Below are 19,531 nucleotides of genomic sequence, written 5' to 3'. Positions count from 1 at the left end.
ACTTAGAAAACCAGATATAACCCATCACTATGCTAAGGACTACACAAGTCTCTGAAGTTCATCTGAAGACTGGCTAATGAAAACTGGTGGGATTTCTCCTCCCCCCGCCCCTGCCCCACCTCCAGTCAAACCTGCCTCAGGCCTCAGGCTTTTTTTTCTTGTTGGTTATAGGGCTTGAACTCAGGGTTTGGGTATTATCCCTGAGTTCTTTTTGCTCAAGGCTACAGCTCCACTTCTGGTTTTCTGGTGGTTCATTGGAAATAGAGTCTTGCAGACTTTCCTGCCCAGGCTGGCTTTGAACTGTAACCCTCAGATCTCAGCCTCCTGAATAGCTAGGATTACAGGCTTCGGCCACCAGCAACTGGCATAAGCCTCAGGCTTCTTAATGACAATGGCATTATACACCTAAGCTGCTCAAGTATTCTCAAGCAGGTAAAAAAAAAAAAAGGGCCATTTAGTCAGCACAGTGCACAGTGGAATCATCTACTCACGTGTCCCGGATGCCCAGGACAAATATGTGAGGCAGGCCCATCCGTACCAGTAAGGGACAGTCAGGAAGGATGCCTGCCCCTGATGCTCCATCACCTGTACAGAGGCGACCCCTTCAAAAACACATTTGAAGGGCATAGGCATGTGATGCATACCAGAGAAGGATCCAGAAGCAGAATTTTAACTTGGAGGCCAGAGCTCCAAGCCAATTTAGGATACAAAGTGAGACCATGTCTTAGAAACAAACAAACAAAACCCAAGATAGAAACAAGGTCTAGGGGACATGGCTCAAGTGGTATAATACTTATCTAGCAAGCATGAGGCCCTGAGTTCAAACCCCAGTCCTGACAAAAACAAACAAATACAATGCAATTAGTCTGGGAAAAGATGACCAAGTCTGTAATCCTAGCTACTTGGAAGGTAGAGATGGGGAGGAGGATTATAGTTCAAGGCCACCCTGGGCAAAAAGTTACCACACCCCATCTCAACCAACAAGCCAGGTATTGTGGGAGACACAAAGTAGACAGGAAGGGATGGTGGTCTGAGGCCAGCTAGGCAAAACATTAAAATCCTGTCTGGAATATCAATGAAAAAGCAAAAGGGGCTGGGAGAGAGGCTCAAGTGGCAGTGCTTGTCCATCAAGTGTGAGCCCCAAGGGTACAGACATGCTCACCTACTCTAGCCATTCTAGTTGAGCAGGACTTTAATAAAGCCTCAAACGGAAGTGGTGCTGTGGCTCAAGCCGAAAAGTACTAGCCTTGAGCAGAGAGGCTCAGGGACAGAGCCCAGGCCCTGAGTTCAAGCCCCAGGACTGGCAACAAATAAATAAACAATAAAACCCCAAACTACTTATACAGGGAGATTGGCTTCAGTGAACAAGAGCAAGTATTTTAATTCAAATCTAAACAGTTTTCTCCACAAACTACCCAATCAGAACTGATTCTAAGCTAAATTCCCTCCTTAGTGATCTATTGGGGAACAAAATTAACATGGATCCAATTGCAAAGATATTGGCAATTTCCAAAGCCACGTCGATCATATTTCTGACTAGGGTTGACCTGCATTGTATGTTCAGCAAATCCGTACTTGGAGGAGCTTCAATTTACAATGTTTAAACCCCAACTCCTCCCCTCAGTAGAAATTCAACACTGTTCTAAACCTGTCTGAACTGAATTGCCTCTTCCAGGTTCAGCCACGCTGGTTATACTATCTACTTGCAACCTACTCCAGGTGGCAAAATCCTGCGAGGCTCTTAAGTGGTTCAAGTCTTGTTTAGATTATTATTGCTTTCTTTTGTTTTGAGACAGAGTGGCCTTGAATTTTAGACCTACAAGTAAGGGATGACAGGATACAACTTGCCACATGCAGTTGTATCTTTTCATCTTAAATTCCAATATCATCTCCTGCTTTCTGTTTCAGAAAAGACAAGTCAAAAAGACATTTTCTTACCCATCACAGTCCACGATTTCAGGACCTTCGAAGGAGAAGGGATCGGCCTTGTCTGGCTCTGACTTCATCTTGTACGTTTTGGTCAGAACAGGATTGGTAAAGTAGTCATTGGGCTCAAAGTGGAACTCTAACACAAAAGACTAGAGCAGAGAACAGTGCCACTTAAAGTCTAAAAATAACTAGCAACAGATTTCACTGGGTACACTGGAAATCACCACCCACAGCTGAGGCTCCTTTCCCTCTCAGCTCCATCCTCCACCCTACTGGCTGACCTGGGGGTCAGCCCCCAGAGGATGTGGGAGGAGAACCAAGAGGTCCCTTCCTTCCTGCAGAGTGCTTCCAGAGCACCCTTCAGATCAGAGCAAGAGCAGGTACAAGAAGAAACAAAGAATGTGCACAGATCTGACAGCAGCAAGGGGAGAAAAAGCTGGGCACAGGTAGCTCCTGCCTGTAATTCTAGCTACTCAGGAGGCTGAGATCTGAGGTTCAAAGCCAGCACAGGCAGGAAACTCCATGAGACTCTTCTCTCCAATTAATACTCAAAAAGCTCAAGAGTGGCAAGATGGCCTACTGGTAGAGTGCTTGCCTAATACAGATGAAGCCCTGGGTTTGATTCCTCAGCACCATATATACAAGCCAGAAGTGGGTGCTGTGGCTCAAGTGGCAGAGTGCTAGTCTTGAGTAAAGAGAAACCAGGGACAGTACTCAGGTCATAAGTTCAAGCCCCAGAACTGGCAAAAAAAAAAAAAAAAAAGCTCAAAGTAGAGCTGTGGTTCAAGCGGTAGAGCACTAGCCTTGAATGCTAAGAGAGAACATGCAGGTCCTAAGTTCAAACCCCAGCATATAAAAAAAACACCACCATCACCACCACAACAAAACAGAAAACCTACCACTCAACTCTCAAGCTACACATGAGGTATATAAAAAGTACTGTGTAGGGGCGGGGAAGGTTTGGCTTCGCGGTAGAATGCTTGCCTAGCATGCATGAAGCCCTGGGTCCCATTCCTCAGCACTACATACACAGAAAAAGCTGGAAGTGGCACTGTGGCTCAAGTGGTAGAGTGCTAGCCTTGAGCAAAAAGAAGCCAGGGACAGTGCTCAGGCCCTGAGTCCAAGCCCCAGGACTGGCAAAAAAAAAAAAAAAGTACTGTGTAGGACTAGTCAGCATGCTGTGGTAACAGAGAATAACCTCAGGTGATAATAACTAGATTTATAAAGGGCTACGTGGTAGTGTCCAAAGTTAACAAGATTACACATGTCCTGATCCACGAACTCCATTTTGAAGAATCCATTCTATCTGAGGAAACTAAGGAACCTATGGGGACACATGCATTAATATGCAGATTCTTCCTTAGCCCTATTTGAAAGGAGAAAATGGTAGATGAGCTTGGTTATTTAGAGAGACAGTTCACAAAACTGACTGGATTTGATCGCCCCTGCTGGTGCTCATGCTGTTGAGTGACTCTGGGAGCTTCTTGGTAGTTTGTACTTCAGGCTCTACTCATATGAACACTGCAAGTTCAACAGTTTGTGAAGGATGAGCAGCCCGGGTTACAGCCAGGGCCCACTAGAAACAAACCATCAACTGGAGGAAAATTACAAAGACTATGTGACTAGCTAAACAAACTATTTCCCCAGAGGAGAAAGAAACAAATTCTGGCAAGGAGGGAAGGAGGAGAGGACTCAGGCTTCAAGTTGGGACTGAGTCTGCCAGCAACCACAGGGCTCTAGGCAAGCTCAAAGTTCAACAAGGCAGCAGCAGGCACCTGAGTAAGGACAGGGTCCCTAATAATGCTGACTCCTGATATTTCACTGCTCCTGCTTTGGTGTAAGTATAGGTAGGTTTTTTTTTTCTACTTTCCATACCTGCCTTTCTGGGTGGTTCCAAGTCTGAATTCAGGCCTTGCATGGCCACAGCCCTTTTTGCTACATTTCCTCAGGTTTTCCTCCCTCAGTCGTGGGGCTTGAACTCTGGGGCCTGGGCACTGCCCCTAAGCTCTTCACTTCAAGGCTAGTGCTCTACCACTTTGAGCCACAGCTCCACTTCGGATTTTCTGGTGGTTAATTGGAGATAAAGAGGCTCACAGACTTTCCTGCCTGGACTTTGGTGGAACCGTGACCCTCAGATCTCAGCCTCCTGAGTAGCTAGGATTACAGGCGTGAACCACTAGCGCCTGGCAGGTTTTCCTATTTTCATCCACTCCCTGACTTTTAGTCAAAGTAACCTCCTAAAAGACCTCCCATGCTCATGGGTAGGCAGAATCAGTATAGTGAAAATGGCCATATTGCCCAAATTGTTATACAAATTCAATGCAATACCTATCAAAATCCCAGCCACATTCTTCACTGAAATAGAGAAACCAATCCATAAATTCATATGGAACAGCAAAAAACATAGAATAGCCAAAGCAATTCTAGGCAAAAAAAATAGTGCAGGAGGTATCACAATACCAGACTTCAAGCTCTACTACAAGGCCATCATAACAAAAACAGCATGGTGTTGGTATAAAAACAGATCGGAAGACCAGTGGATTAGAATTGAAGACCCAGAAATAAAACCGCACTCTTACAGCCAGCTGATATTCGACAAAGGAGCTAAAGACATACAATGGAATAAACATAGCCTCTTCAACTACTGGTGCTGGGAGAACAGGGCAGCCATATGTAGAAAACTCAAAGTAGACCCAAGCCTATCACCATGCACCAAGATCAACTCAAAATGGATCAAGGACCTCAATATCAGACCTGAATCCTTGAAACTACTGAAGGACAGAGTAGGAAAGACACTAGAACTTATAGGCACAGGAAGGAACTTCCTGAATAGAGTCCCAGGGGCACAACAAATAGGGGAAAGACTCGACAAATGGGACTACTACAAATTAAAAAGTTTCTGCACAGCTAAGGTCATAGCCACCAAAATAGAAAGACAGCCAACGATATGGGAAAGGATATTTACCAGCACAGCAACAGACAAAGGCCTGATATCTGTCATCTACAGAGAACTCAAAAAACTAAGCCCCTCCAAGCCCAATAAACCTATTAGGAAATGGGCAAAAGAGCTAAAGAGAGACTTCACAAGAGAAGATATAAAAATGGCAAAGAAACACATGAGGAAATGCTCAACATCCCTGCTAGTAAAGGAAATGCAAATAAAAACAACCCTGAGATACCACCTCACCCCAGTTAGAATGGCCTATACTCTGAACTCAGGAAACAACAAATGCTGGAGGGGCTGTGGGGAAAGAGGAACCCTTCTCCATTGTTGGTGGGAGTGCAAATTAGTACAACCACTTTGGAGAACACTATGGAGGTTTCTCAAAAAGCTCAATATAGACCTACCCTATGACCCAGCCATACCACTCCTAGGCATCTATCCTAAACAGCAAAACCCAAGATATCAAAAAGACATTTGTACTTCCATGTTTATCGCGGCACAACTCACAATAGCCAAAATATGGAAACAACCCAGATGCCCCTCCACAGACGAATGGATCAAAAAAATATGGTACTTATACACAATGGAATACTACATAGCGATTAGGAATCGTGAAATATTGTTATTTGCAGGGAAATGGTCGGAACTCGAACAAATAATGTTGAGTGAGACAAGCCTAGAACACAGAAAACAAAGGGGCATGATCTCCCTGATATATGACTGTTAAAGGGAGATGGAGAGACAGTAGAGACCAAGTCTGTGAACACTGTATATGTGCTTGATACATTGTATATTGCATATGTGTCTACCTGATCTAGACAAGGGATGGAAAAACAGGTTGTAAGATACCACAAGAAATGTACACACTGCCCTACTATGTAACTGTACCCTCTTTGCACAACACCTTGTAAAAAAATTTATGTTCAATTAATTAAAAAAAAAAAAGTAACCTCCTAAAAAGAGCCGGGAGTGTGGCTCAAATAATAGAGCACCAGCCTAACAAGATGGAGGCCCTCACTTCAAACTCCACTTCCAAAAAACAAGCAACTCCCTATCATGTCTACTCCAAAGTACTCTGTCCATGCCTCTTGTGTATTGAAAATTCCCAGTTACTGAGGAGTATGGGTTATTTGTGAATATTCAGGGCTGGAGGCATGGTCTAAGTAGCTAAACACCTGCCTTGCAAGGGTTGAACCCCTGATTACAAACACCAGAAACTATCATCACTGAGGAAAAAAAAATAGCAACTTCAAAAACCTGAAAACGGGCTGGGAATGTGGCTTAGTGGTAGAGTGCTCACCTAACATGCACGGAGCCCATCTGGATTCGATTCCTCAGCACCACATAAACAAAAAAAGGAGGAAGTGGTGCTGTGGCTCAAGTGGCAGAGTGCTAGCCCTGAGTAAAAAGAAGCCAGGGACAGTGTCCAGGCCCTAAGTCCAAGCCCCAGGACAGGCAAAAGAAAAAAAAACAAAAACCTGAAAACAAAATGAAATAATGTGTTGGGAGCTGATGGCTCATACTTGTAATCCTAGCTACTCAGGAGGCTGAGATCTGAGGATCATGGCTCAAAAGCCAGCCCTGGCAGGAAAGTCCATGAGATTCTTCACCAACAAACCACCAGAAAACCAAAAGTGGAGTTGTGGCTCAAGGTGGTAGAGCACTAGTCATGAGCAGGAGAGCTCGGGGACAGTATCCAGGCCCTAAGTTCAAGATTCACAACAGACCAAAAAATAAAAAGAAGAAATTACTTCACTGCCTAGTAGGGAAGTGGCCCAGAGGTAAGGTTGCCTTGTGCAAGTGGGGACACAGGCACACACGCTTCATAGTCTAGTACATACTCAACTGTGAAGTTTCTTAATGCAGTTGTCATTGTTGCCAATGCTTGTGGCTAAGAACATCCCTTACATAAACAGCCCATGGTCAGAGCGGACAGAAGGCAGCAGGGGGATGCGGGAGGGGTCTTTCTAGTTGCTACAACTCTGCTCTAGATTCGGGATCATTTCAGACTCAAGGTCAAATTGTACTAGTAAAAGGAAGTGTGGAAAAGTACTTCTAGCTAGAACAGAAATATTGACAACTGGGCCTTCTACAGATACATGTCCAAGAAGCTGAACTGGGAAGTAAGTACAGTGCAGGCACTGACTACACCCTAGTGTTCCAATCACAATGCTATCATTACAGCTGCAAGGTGGCGGCACATATGGAAAATATGGCCAGGGACACAACTTAAACTCGTATGATGTGGCCACATGCTGGTGGCTCACACCTCTAATTCTAGTTAGGAGACCAAGATCTGAGGATCACAGTTCAAAGCCAGCCCCAAGTCAGGGATACTCTTATCACCAGTTAACAACAAGAAGCCAGAAGGGGAGCTGTGGATCAAACGGCAGAATGCTAGCCTTGAGTACCAAGGGCCAGGGGCAGTGCCCTGGACGAGTTTAAGCCCCACAACTGCCATAAGACAAACAACAACAAAAAGAGCTTGTGTGATATAACTTTGTGATCATGCTGTATATGCCGGCAGGTGGTCTCTGGTTAGGAGGCACCCTCAGAAGCCAGCCATGCTTTTTCTTTTGAGTATGTGTGCCAGCACTGGAGCGCATGGCTAGAGTGCTATCCTTCAGCTTTTTTCATTAAAGGCTGATGCTCTACGGCTAAGTCATACCTCTACTCCCCCCTTTTGCTGGTTAATGAGGTAAGAGTCTCCTGGACTTTTCTGTCTGGGCTAGTTTGTGCATAGAAAAGCATGTGGCTTTTATAATGGGGAAGAGCAAAGAACTAGGTTTTGGTCTGCAAAGTGTGAGCAGAGATAACAATGGTTGAAAAAAGAAGACAAATGGCTCTAGGAAATTATGAAACACATGTGCAATAAAAGAGTAAAAGCAAATTTTAAAATGAATGAAAAGGGGAAAAGACACAAGGGGGAAGTGTATTAAATAAGGGAAGACGAGTGAAATGTAAGGTGTGTGATCACAATGAACACTCCACACTCCCCCCTGCATACTATAAATGCCTGCTAGTTCAAAACTAAAATTCAAAATAGAAAGTGAAAGCCAAAACCACACAGAATCTCCAAGATAAGCCACTGCTACTCCCCTCCTTTCTCCGATTCAAGATAACCCATCCACTAACCATGGACCTGTGGCTCTGAGAAGTGGAGGTAGGTAAAGAATGTCTGCACCTCTAAGCCCCAAGATCCTTACCTCCCAGCCCCTCTGGACATGTCCCCAAGACCTAAAACTGAGAGCCACCTGTCAGACAATCAGTCATGTGTCGCTGGAAATGCTGTAGCACTGGAATGGAACCTGTCAACCACAGCCAGCCAGGCTGACAGGTTACGAACAGTGCTCCCAAGGAGGGCCAGGGCTTAGGCCTGTCATCAAGACCAGCAGCCATTTCTTCAGGGTAAGGTAAGGCTCATCTCCCCAAATGACAGGCAGGCCTACTCACTAATATTACTCTTGGATTGGTCATTTAGAGAGAAGTTTTATGCAAACCAAAGGGTGGGAAGGCATTTCCGATTTTGCCTGCAGTTATTGTTAACTACTACAGCTGGGTAGCTTTCCTCGGCATCATGGATCTCAATGAAAGCAATGCTTATTTTTGAGTACATACCTCCCGTTCTTTTATCCTAGTTTTGAGATGGGGCTTTCTATGCTGCATGCCTATCCTAGTCTTGTGCTCAAGTCATCATCTCCCTACTTCAGCCTCCCAAATAGAGATTACAAGCACTCTGCACCATATGTAGCAACCTCCTGTGTTCTTAGAAGTTTGAACACTTCCATCAGATATGTGTAAACCTGTGAGATACTTAGGAAAAAGTACAGTACCGTCACCACCTGATGATGAAACACACAGGCTGAGGCCGGACACCACCACAGCTCAGGCCTGCTAAAACTGGGCCCTGGGCATCATACCCATGCCATAGCGACATGACTTGTCAACTCCCAAGCACAACACTGAGTGCAGTCTCACACAGAGCTGCTTTCCAGCAGTGAGTGCCAAGAGCCCTCTCGTCCCTTAGCCACAAGCATGTCAGTACTCACCATGGGCTGTCCAGGGGCTGAAAATTTTACTTTAATATCTTGCAGGTGTTTCAAGATGGGTTCATCATATTCCTAATCAAAAAGAAAAAAAAATTCCCAGGGTTTAAAAAAACATCACATTTGCTCTGTTTTCATGTGTTTGCCCTTGCTAAACAGAGAAACTTGCCAAGGTAATAACTTCAGCAACTGAGCCTTGTCCACTAACCATGTGTCATCTGTTTCTGCCTAGCACAGTGGTGAGCATCAATGCCTGCCTCCAGAGCCATCACCTGCCACCAACCAAGACTCTGGTCTTCAGCACCCAAGAAAACAAAGGCCAGAAATCAGACAAGAGGAGTCAATCAAATGCTAGCCACGACGGCCAGTGTCCCCCACAGTGGCAATCAACACCTGATTCCATAGTATACAGTCATTTCCATAGGAACAAGCATTAAATGTGTCTATGGTCCAGCCTATATAGGAGGTTGCAGTTCATATCTAACTGTATGCTTTATGAATTGTCCTTACTCAACTCTGTTGTCAGAATCTGAAATTTTATTTCATTTATTTTTGTCATTTGTGGGGCTTGAACTCAGGGTCTGGGCACTGTCTTAGAGCCTCTGTGTGTCCAAGGCTAGTGCTCTACCACTTGGACCACAGTGCCACTTCCACTTTTTTGAGTGGTTAACTGGAGATAAGAGTCTCACAGGGACTTTTCTGCCGGGTCTAGCTTCAAACTGGGATCCTCACATCTCAGCATCCTGACCAGCTGATTACAGGCATGAGCCACCAGCACCCAGCAGAATCTGCAATTTTAGAGGCCAGTAAGAAAAAGCTGAGGAGAAAAGAGACCCAAATTTTCATGATCATGTGCTAGTGGAGTTACTTTAGTTTTTCCAGTCCTTGGGCTTCTTGAACTCTGGGCCTCGCACTGTCACTTAGCTGTTTTTTTTTGCTCAAGGCTAGAGCTCTACCACTAGAGCCACAGCATCAATTCCAGCTTTTTCTTAACAGTTTACTGGAGATAAGTGTCACAGACTTTTCTGCCTGGGCTGGCTTTGAACCAGAATCCTCAGATTTCAGCCTACTGAGTAGCTAAGATTACAGGTATGAGCCACCAGTGCCCAGCTAATGTAGTTACTTCTTAACCCTCAACTCTAGCACGGGGCTCAAGAATTCCCTGGGGTTCCACGAAGTTAAGAACTGGTCTGGTAACTGCCACCTTTCTATCTTTAGTGGTTTTTTTTTGTTTGTTTGTTTTTTGCCAGTCCTGGGGCTTGAACTCAGGGCCTGAGCACTGTCCTTGGCTTCTTTTTGCTCAAGGCTAGCACTCTGCCACTTGAGCCACAGCGCCACTTCTGGCCGTTTTCTGTATTCTATCTTTAGTTTCTTACGTTTTGTTCTCACTGACAGAACCAAACAAAAAGCAAACAGCAAAAAGACACCTAGTTCAAGCTGTGAGTAGACATGCTTTGTGGTTTAATTCCCGAAGCACTGACATGGTAGCGTAAGAAAAGTGAAAAAACTACCCCACTAGATTGCAGCCACTCTCCAAAGCCAAGGCCATGGATCAATGACAAGCTTCCTTGAGCCTGTGCTGCCCAAGCTGGCCAGGCAGCTACAAGTGCAGAGTGACAGCAGTAGCAAGCAGTGATGAGGCTTTACTGCACTGTCACCTGGCTCCATTCAAAGGGGGCCTCTACCCAGCAGTGTGGGCACCATCCAGGGGCACACCCAGCCTCACACGCACAATCTCTTTCCCATCAAGTCTGAGGAGAGCAATAAGCTAATCCTTCTGTTCCCTTGAATGGTTTTCAATCCTTGGAGCACATTAGAATCATTTGAGGAGCTTCTTTAAATACAAGGGAAGGGGGGTGGTGGTAGAATGTGGCCCAGTGGCAAGAGTGCTTGCCTCGCATACATGAAACCCTGGGTTCGATTCCTCAGCAACACATATATAGAAAACGCTAGAAGTGGCGCTGTGGCTCAAGTGGCAGAGTGCTAGCCTTGAGCAAAAGAAGCCAGGGACAGTGCTCAGGCCTTTCATTCAAGCCCCAGGTCTGGCAATAAATAAATAAATAAATAAATAAACAAACAAACAGAGGGCTGGGGTGGCTCACTGATAGAATCCTGTGTGTGTGAGGTCTCAGATCCATATCCACCACAGAAAACAAGGAGTAAGCAAGCAAAACAACAACCAACTACAACACAAAGCAGTGACAGCAGCCATGGTGGTACACATTTCACTCCCAGCATTTGGGAGGCTGAGACGGGGGATTCTGATTTGGAGGCCAACCTGGGCTACACAGTGAAACCTGTCTCAAAGAGAGACAAGCAGCAACAGGAAAAAACAAAATTTAAAGAAGTCTCTGTCTCAGTGGCAACAAGGGAGGTGTCTGTGTTGCAGCGTGACTTTAACATACAGTTAGAGAATACAGTGAAAACAGTTCACTTTCACATCAGAAAGCAGGGGCAGATTCACTTTAGTTGCCTCCCTGGTTTGAAAGGGAGTAAGAAACACACTTCTCATTTTTTTCTTTTTCTGTGATGTTGGGTACAGAGCCCAGGGCCTTCAGTATATTAGGCAAATGCCCCACCATTGAGCTGTACATATCTCCTGTCTATACCCTTCCTTCAAGTTTTAGACTGGAGGAAAAGCAAGTTAGGTAATGGAAATGTTGTATGGCAAATTTCTGAAAATCACTAAAATGTATTTGTAGTCTTGTGTAGATAAATCACAGCTAAAATGTTTGAAAGGGACAGTAGTTGTGTTCTGTGAAAGATGGGTAGTGAAAATCAGGGCAGGACTTCTGTATGCCACTCTTTAACTGCTTTATTTAAAAAAAGGTGAAGAAGCCAAAAACCAGAAAAGTTAGCCATTCCTTAAAAAACAAAAACAAACAGACCTTTGCAAGGCAGAAAACATTAGCAACATGCCTTATATATTTACACAACAAGCCTGCACCAAGCTCATTTAAACATACTGAATGAGAAGTGTGTATGTATACACGCAGGGCTCCCCCACTGCACCATACACCTGTCCTCAGGCTCCTTGCTGCTCAAGGGTAGAGAGGCCTGATGCCTGCAGTACCACTAGACATCTACAGGAGGTCCAACACAGAAGGACTGGGAACTGACTCACACTGGCTTGGACTGAATTGCCAGCTCTGCTCCAAGAGCTGAAGAAGAGAAGGCGGGCCCTAGAGCAAAGATCCCTTCCCTGGGGTCAAGACTGCCACCCAAGCACCTGTCCTAAAAAGCACGTTTCCACTTGCTCCCAAGGACCTCTGAGGCATCCAAGTAGGAGTGTGTGAGTGAAAGCAGAGGGAAGTCCCTTTGGAAATCTGACAAGACCAAAGTTGCCCACCTGTACAAGCTCACTGAGCATGTCCACATTTCTGAAGATGGTGAACCAGAACTCTGGGATTCCTTTGGGATTTGGCTCTTCTGCTGCTGCTTCTTCTTTTTCAGCTATGGCGACTTTATTTTTCACATCTCCCTATAAAACACAGATGAAAGGTAGAACAGTTACTGCAAAAAACAACAGTACCTTTAACTCAGTGAATTATCAGACAGACACACATCTCAGAGGCCTTCATTGTTCTTCTGGGTTGGCATCTCCAAACCACGGAGGGAAAAGCATTCAATAACAGACACTGCAAACGTCTGCAGCCTTGGGAAAAGCTGTCTGCTGCTGGCTTAGTGAGCAATCTGTCATGGACCAGAGCCAGGCCTCTGTACCAGCCCTCAAGATCTGACACATGTACAGGTGTGGGAATGCACATCTATAATTCTAGCACTCAGCATGCTGAGGCAGGACTGAATGTTTTAGGCCAGCCAGGACTACACACCAAACCTCTTTCTCAAAGACAAAAAACCTAGTTCAAGGATGATTAAAATCACTTGAATAAGCATGTGACCTCTGTGAGCTAGACCATTACTGAGGAAGAAGATAAAACTCCGTGACTTTGGGTTAAAATATGTGTAAGGAGGGAGGACGTTGGGATTAAAAACTGCTGCTGCAGGTTGAGTGTCAGTGCTCATCCCTGTGATACTACCTACTCAGGAGGCTGAAATCTGAAGATCATTGTTCAAAGCCAACCCAGGCAGAAAAGTCCATGAGAAAGTTTCTCCAATTAACCACTAAAAAGCTGGAGGTGTGACTCCATGATAGAGCACCAGCCTTGAGTGGAAAAGCTAATGGACAGCACCCAGGCCCGGAAATCAAGCCCCAATACTGGTGTGTGCATGCACGCATACACTCTCACACAAAATCCCTATATCAAAAAGGGCTGAGCTTGTGGCTCAAATGACAGAGCAAGCAAAAGTTCATGAGTTCAAACCCAGTACTGGGGAAAAAAAACACCCAAAAAAACAAACAAAAAAGAAAACCAGTATGTCTAGACTGACAAAGCTAACCTTATGGCAGGTTGAGGCTTCCCATGCACTGGAACAGAACTGACACTATAGGGTGAATAGAACAGCCACAACGCCAACCCTTCATTTACCTGTCTCCAGACATACCTTGGCCAAGCAGCTAGTCCCCAGATGCCACCTGCCAACAGGGCCCCAAGCTCCCAGTTACTGATGGCAGTGCACAGCTGCCACCTGGGCTGGCTTCACTTGTGTCACTATCAATCTTTGCTCACCCAGCTCTGTTTTGAGACAGTGAGGGGGGCTGTGACTCCCCCTTGCTTGTCATGATGACCAATAGCACTACCTAAGACAGCACATCATGTCACTAGAGAACAACTGCCCCAAACCCAGGGGACTACCTGTCAAGAAGAGCTTTACTACAGAGGACTATTGTTTTGTTAAGATGTTTTTATTAGCACACTAGTTATACAAGGGGGGTTTTGTTGAGACATATCCATACATACATATTATATATGCTATTATCCACGCCCTTCCCCTCACCTTTTTCCTAAGACAACTACAGTGTTTTATTTTCATACGTATATATGAAGTTCTTGGACCATGCACCCTCCTCTGGAAAGTCTTACCAATGATTTAGGGTTGCTTATTTCTAAGTAACACAAGTTACACTTAAACTTACAGCCAACTTGTCCTCTTCCTCATTCTCACTGTGCCATTCTGACTCTGCATCTGTGGGCTCCACATCACCTGTGACGAATTCTCTTCTCTGTACCAAAGTGAGACCGCGTTAGAATTTTAGATTACCTGGAAACTTGAGAGGCAACATGTATCTACACACTGTCTCCACCAAGTCCCTGGGTAATGCGCTGGCATTAAATGCACTCAGCAGCACCCCACCTTGTCAAATAGAGGCTGGTAGAGCGCGGCGTACTTCCTCTCCAGGTCATGGACTTCCTCGTAGAACTTGGCTTCTATGTGCGCACACCGTACTTGTAGCTGTTTCAAAGCATTGATTCTTCTTTTGACTGCTTTGGGCAAGCTAAAAGAGAAACAAGGAATAAAGCATATATATTTCTGCCCACAAAACAGCATTCTTAAAATAAATTTAGGCAAACAGAAAAACCTTTTAAACTCCCAAAAATTGTTGAAAAAAAGGACAAAAAAAAAACCCACAAACCCAACACACAGGCACTGCTGGCTCACAGCTGTAATCCTAGCTACTCAAGAAGCTGAGATCAGGGCTGGGATGTAGCTCAGTGATAAAGTGCTTGCCTAGCAAGTGCAACGTCCTGGGTTCAATACCCAGTACCAAAAAAAAAAAAAAAAAGCGGAGCTCTAAGGATCACAGTACAAAGTCAACCTGGGTAGAACGTCCATGAGACTTTTATGCCCAATTAACCATCTAAAAGCCCACAGTGAGGTTGTGGCTCAAATTCTAGAGCACTAACCCTGAGTGAAAAAGCTTAAGAGTTCAAGACCCATTACTACTAGCACATACATGTACAAGTGTATGAGCATGTGTGCACACACTCACAACCAGATTATTAGCCTGCAGGTACCGAAGGCTCCAGTGGACCACCTCTCCTAGGGCAGACACACCCTAAACACATTCTTTGGATCCAGTAATTCTACTGCCAAGAATTTACCCTAAGGAAAGAACCAGATATTGGAGACTAGAAATAGTGACAAGGTGATCAGGACTCAAGCATGTCCTGACCATAATCTTGGTCTAGGACCATGCAAGGGCAGCTTGAAGTTTTCATGTGAAGACACTGAGGTAAGAAGTTACTGTTGTATGGTTTAAAACTTCTCATGTGTAGAGAATTTCTAAGAAGGAAAAATAATTCTAACCCATAAAAATGATTTGTTGAAATAAAATCCTTTTTTTTGGGGGGGGGGGGAGCAGTTCTGGAGCTTGAACTCAGGGCCTGAGCACTGTCCCTGGCTTCTTTTTGCTCAAGGCTAGCACCCTGCTACTTGAGCCACAGCGCCCCTTCTGGCCATTTTCTGTATATGTGGTGCTGAGAAATCGAACCCAGGGCTTCATGTATAGGAGGCAAGTAATCTTGCCATTAGGCCATATTCCCAGCCCCGAAATAAAAATCCTTTAAGCCAGTGGCTGATGCCTATAAATCGTAGCAACTCAGGACACTGAGATCTGAAGACTAAGGTACAAAGCCACCCTGTGCAGAAAAGTCCTCAAGACCCTATCTCTAATTAATCAGCAAAATATTGGACTGTAAGTATAGTTTGAGTGGTAGAGCACCAGCCATGAACAAAAAAGCCACAAGAGAATCCAAGGCCCTGAGTTGAAGCCTGGGTACTAGCACTGAAAGACTAAATGGTCACTATGAGAGATGGAGCGAAGATTCCCCTGCTCCATCATAACCCGCATGGGTGGATCAAGTCCCATGTCTTTAACATTGTTAAGGACAATGGGGCCCTAGGAGGAAAGGCAGCACTCTCTAATAGCAGTGTTCACCTCACATAGTGCCCACCACTTGATCCTTAGTCCCATAGTTCCTCTCAATGAACAACACTCACCTTGCCCACTGCCATGGCCAGAAAACCAGAAACCATCACCCACACTCAACTCTCTCAACCTCCAAGCACCATCCATCCTATCAAGTTAAATTTACAAAACCTTCTCCACGACATGTAAGATCTTAGGTTCAATCCCAAGTACCTATCCTTAGAACATATATAGCCCAAAGGCCCACCTACTAAGTAGTCCCCAGAGAATACTCTAAATTGACAAAGCAAATGCCCAGTGTCCTCTCCCATTCTAACTGTCCTGGGGGATGCTGAAGACCCAACAGTAGGACTTCTGTGAAGTCAAGCCTTAATCTGACTGTACCCATAAGCCCAGCTATGGCTCATTCCTTCCGGAGGAAGGAAGACCGAGAGGCACTATCCATCTCCTCATTTCCACTGTGCAACCAAGTGGGGACATAAGCCTCCTATAAAAAGTAAAGGTTATAAGATAGTGAAAATACCCCCAGAATTCAATGGGTCCACCAAATAGCCAGACAAACCTAAACCCCAAAACCAACAAACAAAAACAATGCTGGATGTGTAACAATTCCAGACCCCAAACTTGACTACAGAGCTATAATAAACAGCTTACTAGCTAAAAAAAAAAAAAAAAGATCTAAAAATAAAGCCATATACTTACAGCTATCTGACATTTGACAAGAAAGCCAAATATGGATGTTGGAAAGAAGATACTTTTTCAACAAATGGTGCTGAGACAACTGGACATCCACATGTCAAAGAATGAAACTGGATCCCTGTCTGTCAATCCTGTACTAATTTCAACACAAAATCAATCAAGGACCTCAGGGTAAGAACCAAAACCTTGAAACTAATACAGGAGTAGGAGGTATAGGCAGGAACTTTCTGAACAGAGTTCCAGGAGCTCACTCAGCAAGTTAGAGACTTGACAAATGAGACTGCAGCAAGCTAAAAGTTTCTGCACAGCAGGACAAAGCTACTCAACTAAAAAGACAGCCTACAGAATGGGAGATCTTTACCAGCTATACATCCAACAAGGGCCGAATATCCAGAATATACAAGGAGCTGAAGAAACCAAACTCCTCCCCCAAACCAATAACCCAATTAATAGGTGGACAAAGGAACTAAACAGAAGCTTTTCAGAAGCAGGAGGAATGGCCAAAAAACACATAAAGAGCCAGATGTGGGTGGCTTGGCTTATGCCTGCAATCCCAGCTCTTCAGGAGGCTGAGATCAGAGGACTGTGGTTCACAGCCAGCCCAGGCAGGAGTACCAGAGATTCTTATCGCTACTTAATCACAGAACAAGATGGACGTGGTACAGGGGCTCAAGTGGCACAGAGCTAGCCTTGAGCAAAAAGGAGCTCAGGGAGAGCATCTAGGCCCAAAGTTCAAGACCCAGGAAGAGAAAAAAAGAAAGGAAAGAAAGGAAAGAAAGAAAGGAAAGAAAGGAAGGAAGGAAGGAAGGAAGGAAGGAAGGAAGGAAGGAAGGAAAAAAAGAAAGAAACATGAAGAAATGTTCAACAATTCTAGCAATAAAAGAATCACAAATCAAAACAACAATGAGATTCCACTTCACCCCAGTAAGACTGGCCAGCATGAAGAATTTGAACAATAACGAATGTCAGCAGGGATGCAGGGGAAAAGGAGCCCCATTACACTGTTGGTGGGAATGTAAACTACTGCAAACACTCTGGAAGTTGGTTTGGAGAGTTCGCCAAAAACTAAACATAGAACTCCCCATGATGTAGCAACTACCCAGGTCATTACAGGTCAGGATGCAGTAAAGACACTTGTTTATTCATGATCACTGCTACACTATTCATGATATCCATGTTACAGAAACAATCCAGATGCCCTACACTGGGAGGCTGAGGCAGGAGGATACAAGTCCAGGGTCTGCCTGTCTACAGAGCAATGTTGTCACAAAAACCTCCAATGACTGGTCCGTTGCCAATACTCGTTTGCATGAAGGAGCCAAGGCTAAATCTTCTTAGTAAACTTAGGAGCCAGATGATGCGTAAATCCTCTATTTAGCCACAGGATGGCACTGTGCACCATTTAGCAGCCACAAGGATCAATCCACTCAACACTCCTTCCACTAACAGGCAGTCACAACCCAAGCCTGTTTGGTCTCTGGGTCCTAGAGAGTAAGGCCCACAGGAAAGGTCTGCAGAATGAAGACCTCATTTCTTCCTATGTGAGATATTGTTGGTAAAGCGGCATCTATTATACTGGCAGCATACTTACGTTTCAATGTAGCTGGAGGGAGTGTGAGAGACATTTTCAAGGCGTTCCTGTAAAGCTGCCAGAACTTGTGGATTCTGCATCACCTGATCTGTGAGCTTTTCTGGTAAAAATAAAAAACAAGACCAGAAATATAAATATACATCCAATATGTTCAGTGCAGCCAGGAAATGAAAACCACCACCAAGTATCTATTTAGCTTTGCTTAGCTAATTTCTAAAAATAAAAAAGAGTGGGGCTGGGACTATGGCTTAGCATTAGCTTTGCATGCATGAAGCCCTGGGTTCAATTCCTCAGCACCACATAAACAGAAAAAGCCGGAAGTGGCACTGTGGCTCAAGAGGTAGAATGCTAGCCTTGAGCAAAATGAAGCCCAAGCCCCAGGATTGGCAAAAAATAAAATAAAATAAAAAGAATTGGTATGGAAAACAGCCCTTTGTTGCTGTTGTTGGTTACCATAGGGCTTGAACTCTGGGTTTGGACGCTGTCCTTGAGCTCTTCAGCTCAAGGCTAGTGCTCTACCACTTGAATCACAGTGCCACTTCTCGTTTTCTGGGGGTTAATTGGAGATAAGAGTCTCAGACTTCAGATCTCAGCCTCCTGAGTAGCTAGAATTACAGGCCTGAGCCACTGGTGCTGGGATGCAATTCTTTCTTAGAAGCATTTCATACTCTTCATCATCTAAGTGATACCTAGAAATTCTGAGTTCTTGCCTATTGCTGTCTAAACTCCAATCTCACAAGTGTTCAGTGATCAAGTTCAGGTAACCCATCTCCAGGTATCTCTTTCTCTACAAATCCAAGAGTGGTATTCAGAACCCAAGAACAAAAATGAGAGTAGGTTCTCAAAGTAAAATGGCACCTTTCAGCATGGAACCTTACCTTACACCTCAGTCTAAAAAGACCATTCTCACCAGCTTACTATATCCTACTTTCAAGCTTCTTTTTGAAGTGCTGCTTGCCTCTCCTTCGAAAGCCATTTCCCAAATCCACCTCTTCTTTGAAGCATTCCTTGACCAATGTACTGCAAACAGTTCCCTCCCACTTCTGTAATGGACTTACTGAATTGTAGTTTGTTTCCCAATAAACAAATATGGGTAGGAAAAACTACCATTCAGCTCTGATAATGGTATTGGCAATATATGGTCCATTGTCAAGACGCTAAGTGTCCGACTATCTCTCGCTCTGCTGCCTCTTATTTATTATTAAATATAATTTTATTATTACTAAGATGTACAAGCCAGGCACTAAGTGGCTCACATCTATGATCGTAGCCTACTCAAAGCCATTCTGGGCAGAAAAGTCCGTGAAGAGTCTTAGCTCCAACAAACTACTCAGAAAAAGCCAGAAGTAGCACTGTGGCCCAAGTGGTAGAGTGTTAAGACTTGAGCAAAAAGAAGCTTGAAAGACAGTGCCCAGACACTGAGTTCAAGTGCCAAGACTAGCAAAAAAAATAAACCACGATTAAGGTGTTGTACAATGGGGTACCATTCC

General features: G+C 44.6%; 1 protein-coding gene, 1 long non-coding RNA gene and 1 other non-coding gene across 6 annotated transcripts in view; 1 reads left to right on the top strand and 2 right to left on the bottom strand.

The window, feature by feature from the left end:
- The window catches only part of Nap1l4 (nucleosome assembly protein 1 like 4), a 43,116-nt gene that overhangs the window by 12,416 nt on the left and 11,169 nt on the right, over positions 1–19,531 (bottom strand). For all 4 annotated transcript variants that reach the window (XM_048361040.1, XM_048361042.1, XM_048361039.1 and 1 more), the window contains exons 4-9: positions 18,042–18,141; positions 14,176–14,317; positions 13,958–14,044; positions 12,269–12,400; positions 8,923–8,994; positions 1,939–2,078 (exon numbers count right to left, since the gene is read on the bottom strand). In XM_048361040.1, the coding sequence (XP_048216997.1) occupies positions 1,939–2,078; positions 8,923–8,994; positions 12,269–12,400; positions 13,958–14,044; positions 14,176–14,317; positions 18,042–18,141 (673 nt within the window). The remainder of the gene's footprint in view (positions 1–1,938; positions 2,079–8,922; positions 8,995–12,268; positions 12,401–13,957; positions 14,045–14,175; positions 14,318–18,041; positions 18,142–19,531) is intronic.
- On the top strand, positions 274–19,242 carry LOC125362276. Its single transcript, XR_007213047.1, has 4 exons — positions 274–302; positions 7,823–7,826; positions 15,035–15,041; positions 18,628–19,242. It is a non-coding gene; the product is annotated as an uncharacterized LOC125362276 (long non-coding RNA).
- On the bottom strand, positions 8,096–8,226 carry LOC125362788. Its single transcript, XR_007213100.1, has one exon. It is a non-coding gene; the product is annotated as a small nucleolar RNA SNORA54 (small nucleolar RNA).

Source organism: Perognathus longimembris, chromosome 13 (assembly GCF_023159225.1).
Source record: "Perognathus longimembris pacificus isolate PPM17 chromosome 13, ASM2315922v1, whole genome shotgun sequence".
Lineage (NCBI taxonomy): Eukaryota > Metazoa > Chordata > Mammalia > Rodentia > Heteromyidae > Perognathus > Perognathus longimembris.
This window is presented reverse-complemented; position numbering and strand designations above follow the sequence as displayed.